The sequence below is a fragment of the Odontesthes bonariensis genome, chromosome 4, assembly GCF_027942865.1.
Source record: "Odontesthes bonariensis isolate fOdoBon6 chromosome 4, fOdoBon6.hap1, whole genome shotgun sequence".
Classification (NCBI taxonomy): domain Eukaryota; kingdom Metazoa; phylum Chordata; class Actinopteri; order Atheriniformes; family Atherinopsidae; genus Odontesthes; species Odontesthes bonariensis.
The window spans coordinates 25,476,526-25,498,656 of record NC_134509.1 but is presented as its reverse complement, the minus strand read 5'-3'; the positions used below and the strand labels follow the sequence as shown (position 1 = coordinate 25,498,656).

Sequence of the window (22,131 nt, the reverse complement as noted above, 5' to 3'; positions counted from 1 at the left end):
GACGGACAAAATATTTGTATCTATATGTTTTGTTGATTGTTATAGATCCCCGATCAGACTATTCAACAATGATCATTTTGTTAGTTTGTTTTGGTCTGGCTCTCAGACCAGCTGAAACGTTTATAAGTAACTAACATCGGACATCAATAAAAAGACAACAGTTCACACTCAAAGCCATATGGGGCATCAGCAAACACACTAAAACCACTAAAAAATTTAAAAAAGTGTTTTGTCTGTCCTTTTCACATGATTTATATTAGTTTTTCTTAAAGTATAGATGCCACTAAATCACATACAATTACATTAGAAACTGGGCGCTAAAAACAAAAACAGAAAACAAGTAAACGTTGTTTGAAAAACGTAGATACTCATGCATTTATTCATATTGTCCGATACACTTAACGTTATATAAAAGAAAAACTGGAAGAAGAAAAAATGATGGTTGCATGCTTCAGAGACCAGGATGGCAACAATGCGTCACCGCATCAGTGAAGTGTGTCCCTGCTTTAAAAGACTGGGTGATAATTACTGTGTAATGGAACCTCAGAGGGGTGTTGAGCTAAAACAATAAACCACATTTAAAGGTAGTTTAAGGCAAAAGGTTGTGCTCAGTCGCTCATAAAACACACTTACACGAGTGCTGACAATGCCGTGACATACCGAAGAAAGTTCTAACAGAGTCATAGCAATCACATCCCAATCACATGTAAGGCATAAAAGCCAATTATCTCACTTATGAGATAAAGTCATCAGATGTTCAAAATCTAGGCCTACGCTTTATATTAGGTAATGAACTACCTAAAGCCTTGCTGCGATACATATGTAAATATATATATATATGATACATGCTTGCATTCTGAATATATTTTATTTGTCTTTATTTCTTTTTCAGTATTTTTTTCCCTTCTGGTTGTATGTAATTTAGATGATATGTGATACGCAAACCTTACCTCATAATTAATAAAGATGGACAACTGCGTTTGAGACCGCATCGTCATCATCCCTTCTCGGACTTTGGTGCCATCTAGTGTCAGATCGACTGTACATACAATGATGCTTTGCAAGAATATTCACGTAAAGAAGGCCACAGAGCTGAGCTTTGGAAATTCTTCAAAAGGTTCAAAATTTCAACGTAATTTTGTCCCAGTGCGCAAAATAGGTTTTTGGATGAAATTAGCCCAATTACTTAGATATTGAGCAACACAGTCCTTTCTAAGAGCATAGATACAAACAGCCAGTCAGCAAAACCTAAAAAAATGTGGGCACATTGAAAAAAATATATACTGACCTGACACAGGACCTGAGAGATGCTTCCTCACCTTCAGCTGATCCATCTGCTGTCGGCCCAAGCCTCATCAGAAATGGTCTCCATGGAAGGGTGGCTGTCAAGAAGCCATTTTTAAGGAAAGGAAACAGGGAGAAAAGGCTGAGCTGTGCCAAAGGACACAAGAAGTGGACTGAAAATCTGTGGCAGCAGGTTTTATGGAGGGATGAATCATCCCCAGAGCCCGGACCTCAACATTACTGAAGCAGTGTGGGATCGTCCTTACAGAGAACGGAACAAAAGGCAGCCGACATCCAAAGAGGATCTTTGGGGTGTCGTTCAAGAAGCCTGGAGAACTATTCCTGAAGACTACTTAAATAAATGACTGACAGCTTGTCTAAGAGGGTTCAGGCTGTGTTGAAGAACAAAGGTGCTCAGAACATAGATTGACTTTAAAACTTGTCAAAATTGTACAAACTCAGTTTTCACCTTAAACACTGAATTTCCTTCATATTTACTCATATTCCTGTACATCTCTTTACTTGTTTCCTTATTTCGGGCATAAATATATAAATGAAGGGTGTCTCAAAGGATGTCTTGCAAAGTAGGCTAAATGGTGTTTAGCCCATAGGATAAAAGTTACATTTTTGGAGTCACTGCTTAAAAGAAATCCAAAAACGCGCTTAATATGGACCACTCGTGGTTTGCTGTTAGTAGCCCTGAGTATTACATAACCTCGTGAAGTGTCCCTACATTAGCGCACAGCGCCACCGTGAGGCCAAGACGCAGCATCGTTGAAGGAACTGGGCTGGGCAGCGGGTTTACAGGAGCAGGAGCAGCGCTGTTCATAATCTTCAACGTATCGGATGCTGATTGTCCATTGAGCACCCGGTGAGATACATTTATGTTGCTCAGTTTGTTTTTCAGGACCGGCCTATTCTGACACATTTTGCTGCTTTGAGAATGGAGGCGGTGAAATGAGCATCGCTGTTTGTGCGACAAATATATACGCCGTCCATAATGGATGAGCTTTTTGGATGCACACCATTAGGAAACCTCAGTAACATTGTTTAATCCGCTTTAAAAACGCACGAGAAGTATCGTCGTAAATCTGTCTGAAATGGCTTGTATTTGGCTTAAATTGCGCGCCTAAAGAGATGATCTTAACGTGAGGGATCAATGTACGCTTCAGATGACAAGTCGGTAATTAACGGTGGACTCACTGTAGCTACATGCGTCTGATTGTATTGATGATTTCTGTATTGTGTAGCATCTGGTTATTCGACCTGAATATTCTTCTCTTGGATATGGTATCGGTTTTAAATGGCTTCATGATAAGCGCTGGACTGAGACGGCCTAACTGGGCTAATTTTCAGGCTCTGCCTTTGGCCGACTTAACCCATCAGCTGCGGCTGCTTGCAAGCACAGTTGATATGTTGTCATTTGTAAGAGCATTGATGTCTGAGAATGGGTGAAGCCGTGTGTGGTCAAGCGTCTTATGAGGAAATCTGGGGCACTGGGAGCCAGGCGACTGAAGGTCCTCCACAGGGACTGATGGGGCTGTCGGGTCCCATTGGGATTGAGTTTATGCACAAAGGAGAGCTTCAGTTATGACAAAGTGTGCGTAATTAAAAAACATTATTTCACCTATGGCTACTCAAGAGCGTGAGTCAGCAAGGCCCTAATGCTGCTGCTGCGGAGTGAAAAGAGCTGTTGTGCTAAATGTGCACAGGAATTCAGACTGCTGGATGGAAATCATATGAGAGAATCAATGGGAGCAGATATGTTGGTTTACAAGGAAACGCATTATCTGACTCCTGATCTCTTTTTGGCATGTGTGCTTGATAGTTTTATGTGGATCTGTTTGACTGTATGCACGTCATCTAATTAAATAAGCTGTCTTAATGCACATGCCATTATCTCTGTCTTCCTGGATGCCTGTCTAATAATACCCCCCTTGTCATCCTCCCTCCCTGCTTGTCTTAGCACAATATCTGACTTCTTCTCTTTTCAGCGGTGTGGCTGCTGGGTTTGGTCACAGGGCAACACTGCTGAGCGATTATTTTTGAGTTTAGAAAGATGGCCTGAATTCTGTTCTCTCACTCTCTCACTTGATTTTTCACACCAACAGTTTTTCTTTGATATTGTTTATTGCAAATCATGGACTGATGAGCGTGTCATTGTCCTCAGGTGATAACCGAGATAGCTGCTGTGCTTATGGCACAGAAGCACATGCACAAATGTTGAGGTAATTGGCTTGCTGTAACAGTTTGAAACAGCATGATTCTTTCACGCCTGTTTGCACGATAAGAACCTTTTCTTTGATCAAAGTTTGTTTCGTAGATAGACTTTTTAATAGATGGATAGCGAACTGTGATCTAATGCTGTGCTCATTTTCAGCATGATGCATTAAAGGTCAAAAGTGAACTTGTGAGGCAGAAATGAGTCTGACTTCCTGGTTTCTGGTGAGCGGTGGGGGGATACGCCATCGTCTTCCCAGGGAGATGATCTTTGTCGGGAGGGACGACTGTGAGCTCATGTTGCAGGTACAGTACTGCACATCAACTCTTATCTTTCCTTCTCCATATGGCCATAAAATAATATGAAGCACTGACATTAAAGTGGATAACATTAAGTGACTGGATTTTGTATGATTTAGTCCCGCAGTGTGGACAAACAGCACGCTGTCATCAACTATGAGCCAAACACAGACGAGCATAAAGTGAAGGACTTGGGCAGCTTAAATGGGGTGAGTGTGTCACTTATTTACTAGTTTGTGTCTTAAAGGAGCCGCCGGCCATTTTCTAGAGGAATTCCTGTTTACTTAACAGCTGCATAATATCTTCTGTTGTTGCTGAGAAACTAATTGTAAATGCTTGCAACAAAAATCACGTTTTACCAACTGGGAATAGAGTTTGGGGGCACTTCTTTGACAAAAAGAATACAAAGAAAGACACTATGACATCGCATTAAAGGAAGGAGGATATTAGGTTTTGGGGTTGTGGTCCATACTTCAAAATAAAAAACAGAAAATCTTTGCTTCTCTTGCATCAGTTTTTAACATGGATCTGTTCTTCCTAAGCCTTTAAACTTAGTGGAAGTGCAATTTGTTTTGCTGGATGTGAACATACTGTAGCATTTAGCAGCATACTGTTGTTTAAACCCTAAGGCCAGAAAAAAACTATGTCAACTTTCTTCTTAAAGTGTAACTCCAGAACTGTTTAACCAAATTGAGCAACTTTGGCCCAATGTGCTGGAGAAAGGTAAGAGATTTTAAGAGAGAGATTTTTTTCTGTACATTTTTTTTCTCGTGACCAAACCTAGGTAAGATTAGAAATAGTCCAGGATAAATTGGCATTTTAACTTAATTTATCAAGTCAATTAGTGGTAATTATTTGTCTTAACAAATATTGAGTCCAAATAACTGCTTTATAACTGAGTCATTGGTACTATTAATGTACCTGCGCTGTGTTCAAACTGCCCACTCTTTCATTTACTCACTATATTATATTAACTATACAGAGGACTCACACAGAACACTTCAACACAGAGGTGCTTCACAATTATGCGCCAAATGTTCTCAGTTACATGTCGCATGAACAAATGCCAGCAGGGTACGTACATACCTAATGTGAGGTGACGGACAGTGGAAGCTTGCTATTTTTGGTTGAAAGCTTGTTGTAATTGATATCACTCTCCAAAACATTGACAATCAAATATGTACCTAACAACTGTTAGCAAACAACTGTGGACTCATCTTTGTGCTTGTAGTCAAATATTTATAAAGCTCGCTTTTTACAGTCTATGATTACCCCATCTACCTAGCATGTTTAGTATTTAGAATTAAGTTTCAAGCATGTTTCCTGCACATAATATGAAAACAGAAAGGCAGAAAATACATTGACCACTTCATGGTTGAGACATTTGAGGAGTTTTACATGTTCACCTGGCTTTCTTAACTAATAGAAAATAACAATTTAGGGGTGCAAACATTAGCGCCGGCTAGCAGTAGCGAGCCTTAGCTTGCTTTGTCAGCTCCTGGCTCCAGAGCGCAATCCATGATGTTTTACTTGTAGTGGACATATTCTGTACTGTACTTTTAGTTTACCAGGTGATGAAAATGTAGTGCACAAATAAGTTGCATAGAAGTTGCAGTTAAAATTTTGAACAGCACTACAAAATTGCTGACTCACTATAAAGTGCACTATAGAATGAATGAGTAGGCAACACAAAGCTGATCTTAATATTCTCAGGCTTACCTCATTTATTCAGACAGACATAAAGTACATCAAATGCTTCTATTTTAGTCACAGTAATTTGAGGTATCCTCCACAGCAAGTGTGTCATGCTTGGAAAATGCTGAAGGTTGTGTTTTTATGACAAATATAGGCAGGCCAAACACAGAGAGCTCTAGGGAGGAGGAGGTTGGTACATAATACATCTAAACAACAGATTTGCATATATACAGTATCAAATAAACTGTTGCTGTAATTTAGTTTGAAGAGCGGAAAACATCTAAACAAAGAACAACAAGAAAAGACAAGGAGTCTGGCTGTGATTGTCGTGACTTTTTAGCAGTCAACAATGTTTTGCCAAAAAAAGATACTGATTTTAGACAGGTGTGAATTTAAAGTTGCGCACAGCTTCACTTCTGAACCAGGCCCCTCTTATGTTTATCTTAACCCAATGTTTGTTTGTTTTTTGCATTTCTTTACAGACATTTGTCAACGATGTAAGAATACAGGAGCAAGTCTATGTCACGCTGAAAATTGATGACAAACTGAGGTTTGGATACGATATCCTTTAAATATGTTCTTTTTTTTTGTCATAACCAGTGAAACACCACTGGGCAGCACTGTAACTTTATCTGTTCCTGAACTGATGTGAATGCTCATTGTACTCTGCCTGCTGCATAATAGATGTGGCTATCAGTGCATGTTTCTCACCCCTGTAAAGGGCTACTCGTCTTTTACCTTAACCTGGCTCACATACCAACCTGTTCACTGTGGTTCGCGGAGAGCTTCATATTCCTGAGGAGGCCCTCAAGGTTAGACATGCTGTGCAGTGAAAAATTAAAAATAAAAAGCAAGTAGTTGAAGTGCATATGTTGCAGATGGATTGGATATGCCTGCACAAAACCGGACAGCCTTGTACCTTTTTCATGACTTTGTTGTAAAAAAGGATTAAAAAGTTCTGCTGAACTGGGCAAAAGCTAATTTTCTGGTTTGATGAATGTGCCACTTCATCCAGCTGTCCAGGTATCTGCAGATAATATACAAATAATTACATCATTATTGTTACAATGTCTGCTCAGTTATATTCTATTAATACATTTTTATGTTAGGTTCAGAAAAAAAAAATCACATTGACTTTTAGTTTTTTTACACAATTGTTTACTTTTTTTTCTCCTACAACTCACCTTACTGCTTTGCCAGCATGAGAAATTGAGCAGCCAGCTTCAACTGAACCAGAAGAAACCTTCTGAGGCAGAATCCTCCAAATCTGAGGTGAAATGCTCTGAGGCGGCAGCAGCCCCCTCCCACACTGGTACTGCTGCTTCCTCAGAGGTCAGCAGGTCAGAAGAGAAGACAACAGGTGAGCTTGCTTATGGTTGCAGTGCACGGGCTGCAGGTCAACACTCTACTTTGTATTTTTATGATTACTTATTTGTTTACACATTGGACAGTGGGATGATAAGATAAGATAATCATCAGAATCACAATCAGAAAAGGTTTTATTGCCAAGAAATTTTTACATCACGAGGAATTTGGCCTGGTCTGTTTGGTGCCATAAAAACAAAAAATATATAATAATAATAAAAATAAAGTAATAAAATGTAAAATAGTAAAAATATATGTACAAATTATTTGTACGAGGAAGATTAGAGGCAAACAACATGCTGCAACAGTGGTAAAGTATTTTCCAGACATGTTCTGGAGTAAGTATCCACAACAGTCGTTCCAGGCTTTTTGCAGAGTTTACTTAGCCAGCCACCTTGTGATGACTCCTGAACATAGTCAAGTGAGAACCCGTAAACACAGCAGGTAATATGAGTCAAAGAATAAAATACTTCCTGGAACATTGGCAATAAGTTAGTATGTACTTCTAGCAATGCCTTCAATTGCTCGTAAATAGTGTGAATACCTTTAAATACATGTAGTATCAATTTTAAGCAAAAAAAAAAAAAAAAATTATGTATAGATGGGGAGCCTTATCTGTCACTGCCGTGCTTTATTTATTTTGCTTACTTTTCATATTATGTTCTTCCACCTGTGGGCTCTACCCCAAGCACCACTCCACATTCTCATTTCCTTTTGTTATAAACAAGACTCAATAATCTCTTATTGTGAGGAGTATGTGTAGACAGGAAACTTTAAAGTCTGGATATGATCCAGTGTTCATGGGTGAAAATGGCTGTACTGTATTCTCCGCATTAACCCCTAAAAGCCACTTGGGTTCTGTACTATTTTTTCAAAACATCTAGCTGTGGTAACTACAGTTCTGCATTGCCACATAATAAGACTAACAAAGTGATTGTTTTTTTCAGGAGACGCAGCAGTATTATACAGGGGTACCCCCCTTTATGGCCAGCCTGCCTGGTGGGGAGATGGAGACACTGTTGACCAGCAGGCAGGAAGGCCTGAGGACAAGAGCTCAGACCGAAAGAGAGTTGAAACGGGTATGAACGATGCTGCTTAAATATTGCAAGACATATACTGCTGTATGTAATCTTGCATTTGAGTTGAGACAGTGATTATCTTATTCATCATTATTATCTTATTATTTGAATATTGCAGTTTTCACTTAACTTTAGAATTTACAGTTTTGGATAGGTTTTCCTTTTATACATATTATTAACATTTTGTAGACGTTGTGGGGCCAGTCAGATACGTTTGCATTAATTCTTACAGACATGAAGAAAAGTGCAGAGATTCCAAAGTCTACCCTGCAAACAGCCTCCAACCAAGAGCCTAGATACTTTGAAATCCCAACTAAAGATACTCCTTCAGCAGGTAAAGTGAGTAGTGAATCCCCCTCACAAGAACAAGAGCCTGGTGCTTCTGCTCCTGCAGAGCCCACCCATGGCCATGCTTCCTTTACCATTGAGTTTGACCCTGGGGAATCAGGTAAAGTAACTGTCAAAGATCGGGTGGAAAAAGTAGGACCAGAGACTCGGCCACGTCCTAAAAGGCCTGTCGGAGAAGAACTTAGTCCACTTCAAACAGCCATGGTAGCAGCAGAGGTTAAAGTTGCTGACTGGTTGGCTCAGAATGAGCTGCCTTTGGCTCTTAAAGAGACAGTTGCTGAGGACGATGGGGAAAGTGTGAAGAGTGATGTTCCTGTACAGCTGAGGGGTCTTAAAGGTATGTGAATATGGAATACAGTATGATACAGTATATAGTGGGAACTGGGTTTTTTTCGTCCACCTTTCTCTACTTTCTGACCTTCCTGTCCTACAAATATGCCAGGCAGTAGACATGAGGACGGCACTCAAAGTGACTCAGAGAATGCACTTGGAGAGCAGCGCAGGGCTGCAGCACTGGAAGAGCGTTCGTGGGGGCTCTGGGGTGGTGCTGGGATGAAGATCAGAGAAGGTCGTGCTAACGTACCAGAAGGTCTCTTCGCAGAGGAGGACAGTCCTGCACGTCGTCGCAAGCCTTCAACTTCCAAAGTGGCGAGTGGATTGATGGAGAGGCGTCGTGGCTCGGCACCACATCAGCAGAGCGGGCGGGAAGAGTGCTTTCGCCATGGAGATGATTATAGTGACAGAGGGACTTACATCATTGAGTTGGAGAATGGAGATCATGAAGAGGAAGAGGCTAGGAAGCTGATTGACAAGGTAAGGAACAGTTATAAAGGCTTGTCTTGAGCCATCGACTGATTATATCATAAAACAATCTTGTTGTCCTGTCATATTTTAGGTGTTTGGTGTGGATGAGCAGTGTGTTTCCAGGTTGGGGAGTACTGACCAAAGGGAGAGGCTCACCTCACAGAGGTCTGGTATTGTGGACAGAGGCAAGCCTGGACGGTTGGAGACAGAGGTGCAAAAGTTTCTTCTGAATTGAAGCAACCGGCTACAGCTAATAATGTTTTTTGTAAAAATTTGCACATTTTAATTTGATTTGACTTTCGCTAGCTTTTACCATTAAACTGCATTTTTCTCCTTTATCGATAATTTTTTCTTGGTTCAGGTCTTGTCTGAAGAGTTGATGGTGGGTGGTCCTCGCTGGGTGTCACAGTGGGCTACTCTGGCTGCCAGCCACATCAGGACAGACCCTGAAGGATCAGGAGGAGACAGCCACATCATGGTCACAGAGGACAGAGGTACTTGGCTTAGGTTTCTTAAACTTGTGACGAACAATGTCATGCCATAAACTCACAAGTGTGTGTTTTGGTTTTTTTTCCAAGAGTTTAGGTTAAAACTGTCAGTATACAACATCCATCCATCCATTTTCTATACCCGCTGAATCCGTCGGTCGGGTCGCGGGTGGGCTGGAGCCTATCCCAGCGGTCATCGGGCGAGAGGCAGGGTGCACCCTGGACAGGCCGCCAGTACCATTTTCTGTAAAACAAAGGATTCTGTGGTTACAAGAGACTTTTTCTTGGGAGAAGAATTGCAACATGACAGACCTTTATAGTTTGATACACAGAAATCTTAGAAAAGTTAGAAAACACAGAGCATATCAATAGGATTTTGCTATGTGGGTTCTTTCCAGCTACTCTGACTTCCTCCCACTGTCAGAAAACATACATGTTAGGTTAATTGGTGTCTCTAAAATTGTCCCTGTGAGTGTGCGTGTCTGATTGTCCCTTTGATGGACTGTCCAGGGTGTCCAGGGTGTACCCTGCCTCTTGCCCATTGACTGCTGGGATAGGCTCCAGCCCACCCGCGACCCGATCGACGGATTCAGCGGTATAGATAATGGATGGATGGATGGATATATATATTTATAATAAATAACTTAGCTTAATAAATAATTTTCTTATCTTTGGTCTGCTTTCTTTTTCCAAGCTTCGTGAAGTACATTCTCTAACTTTTTCTTGCCTTAATTTTTCAGAATAATTAACCAAATTCACTTGTTTTCACATAAAAAAATCCGCATAATAATTATATAATTATTTATTAATTAAATCCGCAGCACAGATCAGAAAGTGATGTTTAATGCACATTCTTAAGAGATTTTCTCTTCTTTCAGCTGAAATAAGTGAATCCAGCCACTCAGCCACAGTTGCGTCCTCCAGGTACGCAGAGCGTAAGAAGAGAACCCTCCCCCAGCTGCCTGGTGATGACCTCATACGTGGAAGAAGGACTCCAGGTGAAGGTCTGCGTACAGATATGGGGGAAAAACAGGACACGGAGCTACAGGAAAAAGAAAACCAAGAGGAGAGGATGTCCAGAGGAAAGAATCAGCCAGGTCATGGCACTGGAGGTGTGGGCAGTCACAGTGGCAGTCCAAGTCGCTCCTCGCCCGCTAAATCACAGGACAGTGGCGGTGGGAGATCAGGTCAGTCAGGTGGGTTGACCAAGCTCCCCCCTCGTCCACTGACCAGTGGGGAGAAGAGGACGGAGGAGGCACGGAGGAGGAAAAAGGAGGAGGACAAAGCTAGGGAAAGTAGTGGAAAACCATTACTGAGGCAAGAGAGTTTTACTGTAGAGAAACCAAGCTCCAACGTACCCATAGAGCTCATACCACGGATTGATGGGGTCAAAGGCAGCAGAACTCAGAGTAAAGAGTCTGGCATTGACAGTGTCATACTGCAGAAAGACTCAGAGGCTGTGGCAGCCTTTCTAGAGACCACTGTGTCAGACCAAGGGGATCCTCCGAGTCAGTCCATCGAAGGCTCCATGTCACCAGAGTCAGATGTGGACACAACGAGCACAGTAAGTCAGGCTGATGGGGTGAGGAAAGTGGTCCAGAAACGCCGGACCCTTGCAGGACAACACAAGGAAAGAACAGTTGTGCGCTCTTCCAGCAAGGGCCCCGGAGTGGGCAGGGAGACTCAGGACCGAAGGGTCAAAAACAGAACATTTGGTACTCAACAGCCTAGCCGCCCCTGGACATCCCTGGACCTCACTGATGATGATATAAACTCCAACTCACTCCTTTCTGACTCCCAGCCCACCTCTAAGCAAGAATCCAGAGGCTCAAATGCTAAAGTCCAAACTGGGAGCACAACCATAGCAGCCAGCACCAAGTCCAGTCGGGCTAAGATCACCCAGGGCTCAACATCCTCTGCACCCAGTAAAACCACAAATGCACCCAAACCTAGGCCCACCAGGACATCCCTGTTAAGGCGAGCTCGAATGGGGGAGTCATCAGATACTGAGCCTCCCGATCTGGACCGGATGTCAGTGGCTTCTGAGGCCTCCACTGCTAGTTCCACATCCAGGACGGGGCTGGCAAGAAGGGGAATGTCCAGGATAGAGGCTCTAGCGCAACCAAGGAGACCACGGGTGGGCTCCCCATCTGCCCAGAGTGACTCAGAGGCCACAGTGACAAGGAGCAGGGACCTGGGGGCCCGCAGTACAGCAGGTGATTACGCCATTAGACAAGGGCTGAGAGGGTCCGGTGTGACTCCACTGTCTGGACCCAGGGCCAGAGCTAACAGCGTCTCCAAGCTGCCTGATAAAAATAAAGGAACCTCCTCTTATGGACATGTTGCACCTGCATGTAAGTAAAAAATGTGTTACCATGTCCAGAAGCATTGGAGATCTTGTTTGTCAGTCATTTGTTAGTCACTCCCGTTCAATTCTTTTCTCAGCTGGCACTCGGTGGCGCCGTGTACCTGTGGACTATGCGTCCACCTCAGAGGATGAGTATGGCTCCAATCGCCACATATCCAAACAGGGGCACACACGGCCATTTCCTTCTACTCGAGTCACTCAGTTAGGAGGTTCTGCCCCAGCAACCCCCAATCCTGCAAGCCTGGCTGCCTTTAAACAGAACTCCAGGGATCAGGATGAGTATATGAGAGACTGGACAGCGCACAGCGAGGAAATTGCCAGGTAGGTAGGTCAGAAGTGCTCAAGTGCACCTTGAAAGCAGTTCTTAGTGAGAGTACTTCAATTTAAAAATGTTTTTCCTGTTTTAAGGTTTAGAGCTGGTTATGTTTTATAGCTGGTTATGTTATAACTTCAGAGCATGAGACTCTGTTTCTGTTATTGTTTTATTGTTTTTTTTGTTTTAATATTGTTGTTGTTTACTGTTGTTTTTGCATTGTTCTTGTGTTTTATGCCTTGTATTTTGTGTTGTACAGCACTTTGTTTCAGCCACGGCTGTGTTAAAAGGCTATATAAATAAAGTTGAGTTGAGTTGAGTTGAGATATGTTTATATCTGAAGTCTGGTAATTAAATAACACCAAATAAAAATACAGTTTTACATGTATGAAACAGTGATATCTTACTTGTATTTGTTCATCAGGATTAGCCAAGATCTAGCCAAAGACTTAGCCATGCTTGCCAGAGAGATTCATGACGTGGCAGGAGAGATCGACTCAGTCAGCCCCGCAGCAGCTGACCCTGGAGCTTTGGTATTGGAACCACAGCATAACATCATCTAACATAATCTTTTTGCTTGCTATAACTTCAAACTCTCAGATTTATTATTTGTTTTCTCCTGACCAGATTAACCACATTTTTATTGAAGTACAGTTTTCATTTAAAGGCATATAATGTCAAGTTATTAAATAACTTATCTGTTCTATAAATTTCAATTATGTTTTAGCTAGAGGAGTCTGCATTTGATGACAACTTAGACCTGGGTGGTCCCTCTGCAGAGCACAACAGCGTTCTGGGAAACAATGGTCGGTCTGTGGAGCTTCGACAACGAGGCTCTGGTGGACAGAGTTCCCGCTCTATTCGCAGACAGACATGGAATAGAGATGACGTGAGTCTGTGCTGCAATATTGAATATAATATAGTTGTAAATGTACACAGGTGCTTTACACCACATCAGAGCTATTCTATTCTGAGTTGAATTTCAGACATGCACCATTCTATGTGTAGTTTTAAGACTTGAAAATGTCACATTCTCCACCTCAACTCTAGAAATGGTTAATTTTGACAATAATTTACCATTGGAAAAAAGCTTACCATCATTTATTGGGAAATTTTTATAGATTGAAAGATTAACATGTCACGCTGTACCACACTGTGCCACTAGAGGGAGCTCCATTCAGGCCAGCTATCATCACTCCAGTCAAAGTGGCTCTGATAGTGCACAAAGCCAGTGTTTCACATCTATTCACAGTCATGAGGAGACACTTGATGTGCAAGGCTGTGCTCATTGACATGCATGCATATATATATCATGATAACACAGACAAAGCTCCTCTTCTTTTATTCCATACAAACTCTTTGTGCATTTCCTTCTAAGTAGAATAACACAGCATTGATATGGACCTAATTTCTGCTATTATATTTTTCTATCACAGCTTTTTAAAAAGTATGCTTAGCTCTCTTTTTGACATGCTGAAGTATGATGGTGTTGCATCTTATTATGTTTATGAAAAACATCTACATGCATTTCCATGTATATTCTAGAATAACTTTAGGCTGAACGATACAGGCGATACATGCCTAAAATTAAAACTCAAATTAAATGGACTCAGTTCAGCTCACCAGAACTCGCTTTACTTGCCTTCTTGTACCCAAACTTACCAATGAAATTCCTATCATCCAAATTATATACAGTAGTCTTTTAAACTGGGGAAAAAAAAGCAAGGCCACACAGTCTCTCATGTGACACGGCAAGTAGTGGTAATTAAGTTTTGATTTTAAAATGTTTTCCTTGCCCAGTGCCATCATTATTAGGATAGTCAGTGGGATCCTGAGCACAATCTTCCATTTGTTTGAAGTGCCGTGCTCACTCCCTTTGGAATTATTTCTCTTATGTATCCTCAGCTTGTGAATGAGATCAAGTGTGTTTATGTCTTGGCCCAAGAGGTGCAACACCATGCTCGTTTGCACACTTTGCACAGCCCATGTGACGTTACTTAGTTAGGCTAAAATAGGAAAAGGACTGAATAGGATGTGTTAGCATCCCCATGACCTTACATGTGTTTTGTTTTTAATTATCCATTAGGCTGTCCTTGACAATTTGCTGCTAGCTTCTGTGACTCAGCTCTCAACCAGGATACGTCAGTCTGTTGACAAAACAACCTGCAAAATCAGGTAAGTGCTGTAATTCATCACTAAACATTATGTCATTCTATTTGCTGTAATGTATTCTGTACCTAGAAAAGAATAAATGCGGGATAGTGCCATATTTATGCTTTTATATTATATAGTGCGTTAAGATTCTTGTCTGTGTTTTATGTTGAAACTAGGCCAACAGGCATTATGTGAGTGGCACATCACAAAGGTTTACTCTGCCAACTAGCTGCACATTTTTCTCATTAGGCTGACATCTCAAAGGATTTTTTCTTTACTCTTACAATCTGCAGACAGTGCCTGAATGAAATTACTTGAGCTGTCAGCTAATACTTCTAACGGGACTTATATTAAGCATGTTTTCATGGATTTGACTTTTATCTATTTTTGTTACAACTTGGCAACAAGGATCCTCTTCAAGGATAAAGAGCGAAAATGGGAGGAGATTGAGACCAAACTACAGGCAGAGCACGACTCCCTAGTACTCAAGAGCTCTAACATGGTGATGAACATGTCTGCATCTCACACTTTGCTTTATTAGCTGAACGCTTACTGAGCACACTGGACAGTGATATTTTAGCCATGCATGGAGTAATGGCTATTTTCAGTTGACACTTCAGTCATTGAACAAGTTTGAAGGTTCAAAAAGGCAGGGTTGGTAATTAATACAGTTCACAGGCACTGAGATTTAAGAGAAATTTAAGTACAAACGACAGAATGAGTCCATTTTGGTACTGTTTTCTCACAAATTTGAAACATTGAAAGGCCTTTTGATAAGCTGATGGTTATTAAATATTTTTTAAATAATTTATTTAATGATTTTGCATATTTAATCATTCGTTGAATGGGATTATTAAATTCAGTCCTTCTTTGATAGCCCCACAATGTCTGATGAGTTACTGCCAGTGGTCACTATAAGAACTGACAGCATCTTGGTTGTTTGGGAGTCAAATCAAAGATACTTGCAAATGCCCTTTAGATTGTGAAAGAGCACCCATCAAATATGGTTGTTTTAATAGAGAAAAAAAGAGTCCCAAACTTACCTCCAAAAGAGCCCTGCCTCTCTTAAGGGTAGACAGAAAAATAATGCCTCTAGCCCAGTCTGTCCTCTTGTGAACCCCTGAAGAGGTATGTCTGAGCATGGCACAAGTTCCAGCCAGGGCTCGTAAAGCATTTCTGACTATGAAGGGCTCGGCTCCAAACTTATTTCTGCTGCAATAAAAAGATTAATCGAGTTGATTTATTTGGTGTGAGCTTTCACTTACTTAATCACATCCTCGAGCTGGACTAGCCTTCACTTTTTTATTTATATTTCTAACAGGAGATTTCAACTGTTATTCAAGACCTGAAGAAGGTGGAAAGACAACTTGCCGGTATGGATCTGATGGTTCTCTTTAATTTTCTGAAGACACATATTAGCAGTCATCACATATAAGCAGTCATCACATATAAGCAGTCAACAAAAGAGGACTAAAATCCACAACAATGTTTAGTGTTACTGTTTTTTATTATGAATAAAAATATATTTTATATACTCATATGTTTTTTCTTTCTCCAAACTGACAGTAATCGATATGATGGTGGACCCAGATGGTACTCTGGATGCCCTTTCTAATCTGGACCTGACAAGTCCGCTGGCAGATCAGAAGATCAGCCCTGGGACTCGGCAGCCCGGAGCAGAGGCAGCTTCAGCCAGCACACTCTCCACTGGAAAGTCCACAGGACCCTGTGGCTCCTCAGATCATGCTAAAGTGGCAGAGTGAGACCAAGAGCCCCAGCAGATCTCTAGATCCTGTAACTGACAAACCAAGGAAACCTTCCAGTATGCATCCTTACTGTCAAACATGTCCTGAAGCCCCTGGAACAGACCTTGGTGTGAGTTTTGAGGATTTTTTTTTTTTTTTGTATTTGGTTTCGGACATTATAAAGAAAGGAGAGTGATGCCTTTTTCCTAGAAGAGTCTGACTGTGCTGTCAGTCAGAGTAAATGGGACAATAGACTGTCAAAGAGAAGCTCCTGGCATGACACTAATACAACAGTATTTATTACTATTACGAAGGAGCTATGAGATCATGTGGAGTAACCCATTCTTCTCATTCTTATGGTTCATTACCCTTGAAAAAAAAAGAAATAAGGACAGTTGGGATGTTAAAGCTAAGCTTTCTTCAAGTACTCTTTAATTTATGTAGCTGTCTTGGTTCTGAATCAGAGAAGACAGAAATGTTACTAAAGGAAAAGCTTGTCAGTCGTGAAGCCGACGCAAAACCCCAAATAAGAAAGGTGCAATGGTGTCACACCAGAGGTCAGAAGTAATCTGTGATAAGTGTTCATCTATGCTGTCATAGAATTGTTTGTGAAAATAAATCTATTTTTTGCTGTGCTTGCAAGTTCTGTTAACAAGTTGGTCTCAGTAATGACTTTCCATCAGAAACAGCCAAACTGCTTATTGTTGGGGAAAGAACTGGGAGTGTGTACCTATGTAAATGTTAATTATAATTACATTTAAAACTTCCTTCATGCCCCCTTTTTGTGCTGGTGTAATTTGAAACCTCTGAATCAGAGATTGACCCTGTGTATTAATGGAAATTATGAAGTCAAATGTAGCTCCTAGAAAAGGTTTTCCTCTTCCACGTTTTTTGTCACAAGTGCCCTGGATCAAACAATCATTGGAGATGATGAGAAGGAGGTCAAATTTGTGTCTTTGCACATTTCAAAGCTCATGTATATCAACTATAATCTCTGAGGGACCAGGACATGATGTTCCCCAATGACGTTCCTTTGTCACGTTTATGTCTTTAACCGAAAGCAGGGTTATAACCAGCTGTCAGCTGAACACGAACAGTTTCACAAACTTCTATGTTGTGTTATAACCAGCAAAGACAGGGACGATCTTCGAGTCCCGCAGCTGTATTTTATCATTAATAAGGCAATGGAAGAATCAACCATGTAATGACAGTAGGTTTTCCAATGTCTTGCCTCATACCAATGTTTACACTTGAATGTAACCTGATCAGAACTGCTGAAATAGTTTTAGCCAAAACAACTTTAATAGAGATGAAAAATTGCATTTTGTGCTCGTCATACTTAAATTTTCTCAAATTTGATTTGAAGGATTTTGTGACTTTTTTCTCTTTACTTTTTTTTGGGATGTTTTGTATGACCTTTTTTCCCTTTTTTGGTTCTTTAAGTTAAATGTTGACCTTACAGTATTTGTCTTGTTCGTCTCATTTCCAATAAAAAGCATGTTAACCATGAGCTATTTTGTTATCTTTTCTTTCATATATACGTATACAGTATATTCAGGCATTAAGTCAGTGACTTTGCCTGACACAACAGTAAATCTTTAGATTAACAAGGGGTTTTTCATTAAATGGTGGCGAAAGCAATAACTGATTAAACTTAATCACTAATTTAACCAGTGATTCCTCAATAACCTAGTCATTGGGTTAATTTGTTTTCAACAGATATGACTTGGACCTGGTTTCCCTGAAAACTGTAACGTGAATGCAGGAGTTGGTCTTTAGTATACATGAAGAAAATGTATTTAGGTACTTCTCTCACCACTGTTTTTGATCTAATTGGACATTTAGTGAATATTTAGATCAAATATGAGGTAAAAACGTATTAGTCTAGGTCAAGTAAAAAGCTAATTACGCCTCTAGGTTTCCATCCCTCCACAGCAAACAATCCCTCTTCCATTCTTGCTTTGCTCATACCTTTTGTGGAAGCCCATACACACGACAAATTAGATTTTAGAGACCACACTGCTAGAGTTAGTGCACTGCTAATTGCACATCTCCAGATATCCTGCTCCACTTCTTTAATCCTTTAAAGTTGTTTCTAAGGTTTTTCCTTGTATGCGAACAACTTTCTCTGCAGCTGCTGGTGCACATAACCATCTCTGCAGGTGTTCCCGAGAGGTGGCAGTTTGATTTAATTCTTCCCATTAAATTTGATCAAGTTCAGGTTCCCTGTGGGCTTTGTTAACATGCTTTTGCTGCTTGCATTTTTAACATAGAAATGATATATTCCTTACTGCAACTTTTCTTTTTTTATTTTAAACTCAGTGGTATTTTTGTGAAGCTTCGCAAAACATGTTTTTTGCTCATAAAGATGTAATTGGAAATCAATATGAATATAAATATTTGTCATGTAGGGTACTAAATAGTACTATTCAGAGTGTAATTTGACCAGCCATTGATGATTTAGCACCCATGTGGCCTCAGACCAAAAAAGATGTATGGCCTTGTTGTAGGCCATGTGTGTGCAGGATAGTTAGATGATTTACATATTCTTCTTTTCCTCACTAATGGAGCATAATTGCTTTTGGGTATAGGAGAAAAGAACTATGCATGAAGAAAAAAAACCTTTTGTCAGCAAAATGTGTGTTTAGATATGCTGTATGGTGCTACAGATAGGATAAATTATTTAAGAGTTGTTTGGAAAGTAAAATCTGTCCAAGGAAATACCGGGTCAGAATCACTGGTTTTATAGGCACATTCATAGATTTTCATGATTAAATGCAAACAAACCCAATTTCAATCATCGTGATATTTTGATAAAATATTTGATAAACATTTAATAAACAACTAGAAACAATTATTGGTACTCTTTATATTCATCCACAAACAAGAAAAAAAAGGTAGGAAAACATTTTGATTTTCAAGTTTAATTTTCACAACATGCATGACCTGAATTAATCAATAAATGATGCTTTCAATGCATACAAATGGGCAGATTGTTTACAGTGATGAAGACAAGAGAGGTGTCTTAAAGCAATACTATGTAACATTTCTACCTTAAAATAACAGCTTGAAAAAAATTGTGCGGCTAGAATGAGTTTTAATATTACGATTGGCCTGTCTCCTATGCCCTTCGGGGGTCTGAGTTGGAAAAACTGCGCTATGTAACTTTGCTGGACCGGCCCGGGAGCTGAGCGGAAGTACTTTGACTTGCTTTCTGGCACACCTACCGCAAAAACAAATAGACCCCTCTCACGCTCCCAGGTACATTTGATTACTCTTACCTTCTCGGTCGACATAGCTTGCACTTTCTGACTCCTCGCCGGTTCGTCAACAAACGTGAAACGTGAAAGCGTGTTGTATTTACGACAGTGTAACCGTACATTACCTCCAAGCCTGTAGGGGGAGCTCCATAGTGGGCTTTTTGAGAAGTTACATTGTATTGCTTTAAAGCGTCGCAAAAAAAACATAACAACACCAAAGGCCATATAGGACAATCACCAATGATGTTTGTAGTCTTGATATAATAAGATAATATAATAATAATTTGATTGGCCATTAAACTGTGAAGATGTTTCAAGGAGCGGGTGCTTAAGAAGAAACTCAGCGAGATAAATCTTTAGAGGTTGTTTTGGATAACATCCAAAGAACTTCATGGTGATCTGTAGCAATCTGCAGTGGTGTCTGTGCTATACACTACATACTGAAATGAGACAGACTCCCTCTGTAAATTCCAAGAAAGGCAAGAAAAGTCTATGCCAGCTGCAGCTATTCTATGATTCTGGACAGAAGAAACCAAAGCTCTGTGGGAAACAATGCAAAAACAATGCTACAAGAGCAAGAATGATTTAATAAGGAAGTAATTCAAATGTTATTTGTGGGGCTGCTTTGCCTCTGGCATTGAATGTGGACTATCAAAGCAAAAAGGTTATCGAAAGTGAAATGTGTGACCATGTGTCAAGTTTGAAGCAAAGGTATTAAGTCTTTTTAAGGATGGTTTAAAAGGAAAATACTTCAAATGAAAAGCTCCTAAGCTTTGAAGAAAGTGAATGAAAAAGGACTTAAAAGTCTAAATATATTGCAGTGAAAGAGTGGTAGAAGCTTAAATGTTGACAGTGTTGCCAAAGATACTACAACAAAAATATTAATCAATATTGCAAATAACTGTCTCTTGGGTGGATAATTATGGACAAGAACTGTAGTTTGGTATATTAGTCTGAACAAGAATCAAAAGGGAAAAGGAACAGGTTGCAGTTTTTTTATCAGTTATTCAGAAACCTCCAAAACTTGTAACACCATGGCTTTGCTTGGCAAACCACAAAGAGTATTGGTAGAATTCATCAAATCTGGTCAAAAGCAAAGCCAGTTGTTTCCCCCTATGCTGAAGCCATTATGCTCAGCTAAGCTAAACTAAGTGTGTGCTTGTAACTTCAAGGTCCAATTCCAGAAGTTACTATTCCACAAAAATTCATCTGTGTTCCCCAAAAGTGTGCAAATGGAAGATTGTCATTATAAATGTCCCTCTCCTGGCCCTATAATAGTTTAAGTAGGACTCTACATCTCTTGCTCAGTCTCTGAATTTCATCTCTGAATATGCTCATCTGCCCATGCCCACTTTTTGGCCCAACTAAAGCAGCTAGCGGCCGGTTGCTTGACATTGCTAGCCTTTAGCCCACACTAGCAATGTCCTATTTTGCTCTATCTCTTCAATGCTTCACTGTGCACGCAGAGTAGCTGTACAGTCCCACCCTGCAAGTTGTTTTTTACCAAAAAGGCGCGGGCTGCCTGACCTTGCTTTTCTAAAAGCAGAAATCCCAATCGCAATCATGCCAGATTTTGCTTATGATATGTCTTGTAACACATAGAATCTGGGCCGGTTAAATTATGTTTTTAAGTGGATGAGGGTGTTAACCATCTTAACAGTATCAACCTTATTAACAACTTATTGCAAAAAAAATGTCTTGTATTTCCCCAAATGTTATTAAAGATAATATCAGCTGTCTTAGAATAACACTTAAAGCCAGAAAGACTTTAATGTAAGAAACTCGACAGGATAATGTGTTTTAGAATCAGTGCAAAGTCTATTCCTCTTACACTAGCACCTTTTATATTCCCAACCAATTGAATAGACAATAACATTTCTCAGCAATTTCTTTTGCATGTGTTTGGGAACTTTTCATAGCAGGTAATATGGTGCTTTCATGACTTGCAGAAAATGTTTTTTAATGGGTTGCCATGATACATCAGGGTGATCTGCCTCTGCCAGTGTCAATATTCTGTATGTGAGGTGTTAATAGGGAGAAATCAAATTTGGTGTGTGTCTCTTTGTGTGAATGTGCGTGTCTTCATGTCAGATAGTTTTCTCCCACTTTTACCAATCAGATTACTCTCCTCTAGTCTCTGCTGCTTGACAGCGATGCAACAGCTCCTGTTGCACCTCCACCCTGTCCAGAAGCCGACAGAAGTCCACTGCCTGCCCCCTCCCCTCTCCTGCCTGTCAGACTGAACAACATCAGCTACACACACACCCACCCTCCCCAATGAATATTGGAGAGAGCCACTACTTTGGTGCTCTGGTAACAAACAGCCAGGGTGCACACACTGTAGCTCAGATGGCAGAGAGACCAACATTAGCTGAATCAGCTTCTGAACGACAGGTTAAAAAGAAAGAGGAAAGACAGGAGTGACAGCATCTGTGTGTGTGTGCCTCACTCGTCTGTGTGTATATCAGAGTGTGTCTTCATCTCAGCAGAAAGCTTCAATCCACAGTTCATCAATGGAACTGGTTCATCTGGAAGCTCCACCAGCTCCTCTGGCCTTTGTGTCCCACATGAAAGCCAGCAGCTACAGTGCTGTCCAGCAGCAGGGCTACTCTGCGTCCATCTTCCTACGAAATAAGGAAAAGCTGGAACGGGTGAGCTAAATATTAACCTTTTTTTTTGACATCATGAAAACTTTGTGTGTATTGGAT

The 22,131-nt window shown here is 40.6% G+C and overlaps 1 protein-coding gene across 3 annotated transcripts; it reads left to right on the top strand.

Moving 5' to 3' along the window:
- Positions 1–2,067: 2,067 nt before the first annotated feature.
- Positions 2,068–17,673, top strand: cep170ab (centrosomal protein 170Ab). Of its 3 annotated transcripts, XM_075463689.1 has the most exons (20): positions 2,068–2,155; positions 3,455–3,512; positions 3,665–3,810; positions 3,924–4,013; positions 5,982–6,063; positions 6,256–6,311; positions 6,700–6,859; positions 7,812–7,943; positions 8,176–8,628; positions 8,734–9,104; positions 9,187–9,306; positions 9,457–9,589; positions 10,462–11,937; positions 12,029–12,272; positions 12,689–12,797; positions 12,992–13,153; positions 14,351–14,439; positions 14,827–14,920; positions 15,740–15,791; positions 15,985–17,673. In XM_075463689.1, the coding sequence occupies exons 3-20, from the start codon at positions 3,706–3,708 to the stop codon at positions 16,179–16,181; spliced, it is 4,125 nt and encodes a 1,374-aa protein (XP_075319804.1). In that variant the 5' UTR covers positions 2,068–2,155; positions 3,455–3,512; positions 3,665–3,705; the 3' UTR covers positions 16,182–17,673. The 3 variants fall into 3 exon arrangements, with proteins under 3 accessions (XP_075319804.1, XP_075319805.1, XP_075319803.1); XM_075463690.1 differs by lacking the exon at positions 3,455–3,512; XM_075463688.1 differs by having other exon boundaries at positions 2,068–3,512.
- Positions 17,674–22,131: the final 4,458 nt, after the last annotated feature.